This window comes from Vitis riparia, chromosome 10 (genome assembly GCF_004353265.1).
Source record: "Vitis riparia cultivar Riparia Gloire de Montpellier isolate 1030 chromosome 10, EGFV_Vit.rip_1.0, whole genome shotgun sequence".
NCBI lineage: Eukaryota > Viridiplantae > Streptophyta > Magnoliopsida > Vitales > Vitaceae > Vitis > Vitis riparia.
The window spans coordinates 9672840-9678042 of NC_048440.1; the positions used below are offsets into that span (position 1 = coordinate 9672840).

At 34.3% G+C, this 5203-nt stretch overlaps 1 protein-coding gene across 1 annotated transcript; it reads left to right on the forward strand.

The window, feature by feature from the left end:
• The first annotated feature begins 674 nt into the window (after positions 1-674).
• Positions 675-2592, forward strand: LOC117924354 (berberine bridge enzyme-like 21). The gene has a single exon (XM_034842968.1). The coding sequence runs from the start codon at positions 694-696 to the stop codon at positions 2290-2292; it is 1599 nt and encodes a 532-aa protein (XP_034698859.1). The 5' UTR covers positions 675-693; the 3' UTR covers positions 2293-2592.
• Positions 2593-5203: the final 2611 nt, after the last annotated feature.

A 5203-nucleotide genomic window follows, 5' to 3' on the forward strand; every position in this document is an offset into this window, starting at 1 on the left:
AGAAAGCCAAAGGTAACCTTTTCTAGAAAATATTTTGAAATATTATGTGACTATTTATGAAAAATGAATATGGTATCTTTTATAAAATCATTTAAAAACATATTGTTTTTTTTTTTTTTCATGTAAAACAAAATGAAAAGTTCAGCCGGCCTTCCGCGGCCGCCTAGAAGCTTAGCACCGATGACTAATCTCGCGCCATCGATAGTACCACGCGGATTTGGTCAACACAATATTCATACCATTCAAAAAAAGGGATTTTCTAAGACTCCAAACAGAAAGTGAGTTTCCAAATTTGAATTTAAGATAATAACAAAATGGCAACTAAAATTTCCTTTTACGTAGACTAGGAACAACTCCTTCATAACAAAATCAAGGCATGATAGTGTGACCATTGAAACTAATCCCCATCCGTCAGATCCTTCTTTCTGAATACGATGCATATTAATAGGGTTCAACTACTGTTATTCAGCTCCTAAATTTTATAAAAGTATGATACAGAAAAGTGAAGCTTATTATTATTATTATCACAGGTTTCCATATTTCTTTTCTTCCCTGTAAGAATTTTCCAAGGCGGTTTGCTTTTACTTTTTCCTAAATTTAATGCATGGGGCCAGAAGGAAAGTCCACTTGGTCTTTATAAAAGGGTCCCCAACGCCTCTGCCTATTGAATCCTACAACAAAAAAGTGGCAAATATGAGGACAGCAAGCTCTGCCTCTGTTCCCGGGCTTGTGTTCCTCCTTGGTTTTCTGCTTTTCTCTTCATCGTCGTCATCATGCGAAGCCTCAGATTCAGTCTATGACACCTTTATTCAGTGCCTAGCCAGCCATTCAGATCCATCTCCACCGGCTTCATCAATAGTTTATAATCAATCCAATTCTTCCTACACAACAGTCCTTCAATCTTATATCAGAAACCGAAGGTTCAACACATCTTCCACGCCCAAACCCCTCATCATTGTGACCCCCTTGGTTGAATCCCATGTCCAGGCTGCCATTCTTTGCTCCAAAAACGTCGGCATGGAGATGAAAATCCGCAGCGGCGGCCACGACTATGATGGGCTTTCGTATATCTCGGATATCCCCTTTTTCATCCTCGACTTGTTCAATCTCCGGGCCATCGACGTTAACATAGGCGATGAGACTGCTTGGGTGCAGCCAGGTGCCACTCTTGGAGAGCTTTATTATAGAATTTGGGAGAAGAGCAAACTACATGGATTTCCAGCTGGGGTTTGCCCAACTGTGGGTGCTGGAGGCCACATAAGTGGGGGAGGGTATGGCAATATGTTGCGAAAATATGGACTGTCCATTGATCAGCTTGTGGACGCCAAAATTGTGGATGTGAATGGCAGAATTCTGGATAGGAAGGCCATGGGAGAGGACCTCTTCTGGGCCATTAGAGGAGGTGGTGGATCCAGCTTTGGGGTCATACTTGCATACAAAATCAAGCTCGTTGCTGTCCCCGAGACTGTCACAGTTTTCAGGGTAGAGAGGACTTTGGACCAAAATGCCACCGACCTTGTGTACAAATGGCAACTCGTTGCCGATAAGATCGACAATGATCTGTTCATTAGGGTTCTCCTGCAACCCGTGACCGTGAATAAGAAAAGAACTATCAGAGCATCGTTTGTTTCGCTGTTTCTCGGGGACGCTGCTCGGCTCTTGTCTGTCATGGACAAGGATTTTCCTGCACTGGGGCTGAAGAAAGAGGACTGCATGGAAATGAGCTGGATTGAGTCAGTTCTGTACTGGGGTAATTTCGATAATGGAACATCAGCTGATGCTCTGCTGAGCAGGACTCCGGATTCAGTGAACTTCTTGAAGAGGAAGTCGGATTATGTGCAGACACCAATCTCCAAGGATGGACTGGAATGGATGTGGAAGAAGATGATTGCGATAGGCAAAACAGGGCTGGTGTTCAACCCATATGGAGGGCGAATGAGCGAAATTCCCAGCTCAGAAACGGCCTTCCCCCACAGAGCTGGGAACATATACAAGATCCAGTACTCAGTGAACTGGAGCGAAGAAGGTGAAGAAGCAGACAAAGAGTACATGACCCAGATAAGAAGGCTCTACAGTTACATGACCCCATTCGTCTCCAAGTCCCCAAGAGGTTCATTTCTCAATTACAGAGACGTTGACATTGGGGTCACTAAGACCTGGTCCTACGATGAAGGCAAAGTTTACGGTGCCAAGTACTTCATGAACAATTTTGATAGATTGGTGAAGGTGAAGACTGCAGTGGATCCTACTAATTTTTTCAGGAATGAGCAGAGCATCCCACCTCTCAAATAGAGATATAATCCAGCCTCAGTCTCAGACTCTCAGTATGCTTAATTTGACTAGAGAAATAATACTATAGTTCATTACCCATATATAGATTTATGGAAAAATAAATAAAAAAATCAAAGGTTAGAAACGGTGGGTAGGTGTTAATTCTTTCCCATATTGTATCATCCCCTATTGGATCTTGGGAACAAGGAAATGGGATGTCACATATGGTGAACAATTGTTTTAAGCTCAATTATTATTTTAGTCAATGGAAAGGATGATATTACGATGTCAAAGCAATAAAAGTCAATCAGCTTCACCTAATTTTATTTCTATTTATTTATTTTTATGGAGGTAGTAGAAGATGTCAAAGGATTTGCACGAGAAGCAAATTGTTTTTCTGTTATAAAATAATGGCTACAAAAGGGATGTACCAGAGTATTAATTGTTTTTGTCACTTTTGCCATATACTTTTGTCTTAAATCTCAGCCCCACTTGGACTTATTCTTAAAATTAAAAAAAATAATATATATATATCAGATTCCTGAAATTCTTAACAGCTTACATTGAAAAAAAATAATGATTTTAAAATTTATTTAAAAAATTGAGACAAAATGTTATATTTTTATATATAGAAGTTTATATATATTTTCTTAATAAGGTTTTAATAATTATAAAATAATGTTAAGATTTAAATGAAGTGAAGTTTTTAGGTTTAAATGAGAAAATATAAAGAAACTTTAAAGAACTATGGAAGAAATTCATTGTAACAAAGACTTGGAATTTTTTTTTTTAAGACTCAAAGTGTTTTAGGAAAAATTTTTAAAATGCTATTTATTAGTATAGTTAGGTTTAAAACTTTTCTCATGCACTTAAAAGCTAGTTTTCATTCTCACTTAAGCTTAAAAACAATGTATTTATTATAAAATTGGATGAATATTTGTTTTAATGCAAAACCTTGAGTCAAATTCTTTTTAAACTAACTTAAAAAAGTTTTAAGAAGGGTCACACAAATTGTTGGAAGTTTCAAACTTCAAATTGGGTCTTTATAGGAACTTTTAAGTGCAACCAATTGAGGGAGGCTAAAACTCATTGAATTAGTTGGGGAACCGACTCAACCTATTAGACTCGACTAGTCAAAGGCATGGTTCCATGTTTCATTCTTCTCTTTTAATAGCTGGTGTGTAGTCAATTAAGGCTTTGCTTCAACTAGTCAAGGAATGGTTGAGGTTTGATTGCACCATTGGTTGAGCTTAGAAATCTCAACGGTCAGTTGTAGAGTGCTTAATGTCCAATGACTAGTTAACTGATTGAACTGGTACTCGATTGATCGAGGGTGTCATGTAACTTTTTGGGTTCTAGAATTAATTTTCTATAAATTGAAGAGCTTTACAACATTTATAGAGATGATAATAATAGCATTCAATTGAAAAACCTTTATTTTCTCATATTCAAGGCTCTTTTTTCAAGTACATTAATTTCACACTTGAAAATTCTTTAGTGCATCTCAAAATCATCCTAGCTTTCTCTTGTATTTTAAGCTAAATTTATTCTAGGATCAGAAATATTAAATTCATTCCTCATCTACTCATTGTAAGGGAAAAGACTTCAAGTTGGTTAGATACTTGAAGAGATTGTAAAGGTTCATTAGAACCTAGTAAGCTAAGTGTAAGAAGGTTGAATACCTTGGCCTTCCAAGTTCAAATGAAATAAAATGTTCATTTTTCCATATGCTTGTATCTTAAAATTAGAGAAAATAAAATTTTAGTAAAATAATTAAATGTACTAAAAGCACCACATGTCACAATTAAGGGTTGTCAAATGTCACACATAAAAACATAAGCACTATAAGATAAGGGGAGTATGCCTTAAATTTTTGTGGCAATCAAGGGTAGTTTGGTCACTTTCTAATGTAGATAAGGATAGTTAGGTCAAATCAAATTTGAAAAGAAAATATAAAAGGAGAAAAATCTAAAGAAAAACTATTTCTCTTCATTTTTTCCTTAGAGGTTTCTTCTTGTTCTTATTTTGCTTCCTTGAAAATTTATTAAGAGAAAATGATGTAGATGTTGGATTCAAACACCAAGGAGTAGAGATTTTCATATCTACTTGGAGGAGACATTAGAGGCAAATAATCTCATTTTATATATTTTTCTTCTTCATTTTCACATTTTCTTTGGGAAAATGTTGTTAGAAATTAGGTTTTTGTATGTATGAATTTTATATATATATATATATATATATATTTTAAAACCATTTTTCTTGCTTCTGAAACTATTTGGTAGCCAAGAAAGTGAAGAAAAATATTGTATTTTAAGTTTGATTCACATATAAATTGTTTAAAGTAGATGAAAATGATATGCTATGTTTTTTTTTTTTCATTTTTCATGAAAATCTGATTTTGCTTATGAATTTTTTTTGTAGATATGCTAACAAAAGATTCAAACATTCCATTGGATATTTTTTGAATTGATAGTATGTAGAAATTTAATTTCTAGACTTCCTTGATAAAACAATAGATTTGTGCAAGATAATGAATTAAATTAGTTTTTGAAAAATTAAAGTTTTAGTTTTTACAATTTATGAAAGTTTAATTCCATTCATTAGGTTTGAAGCTAAAATTTAACTCAAATATTTTTCTCTTCATATTTGTGCATTATCACTAAGCTCAAGAAAAAAAATGTTAAAAAATTATGCATGGAGTTGTTATATGGGTTAACTATTATGAAGATCGGGATTGTTTGCTTTTTAACTTAAGATTTAAGGTAAGTTGTTTTAAGATTTAAGATAGAGGTAATACAAATAATTTTAAACTTTTAAAAAAAGTGAGTTTCCATGCCCTCATATAAAAATTAATTATAAAATATGAATATTCTAAAAATAATTCAAATTTTATGGTCTTACTGATCAAACGTGATACCTAAAATGATTAATT

Excerpts from the sequence above, each read along its gene's own strand:
- LOC117924354 (XM_034842968.1), top strand. The coding sequence starts at position 694 with ATGAGGACAGCAAGCTCTGCCTCTGTTCCCGGGCTTGTGTTCCTCCTT.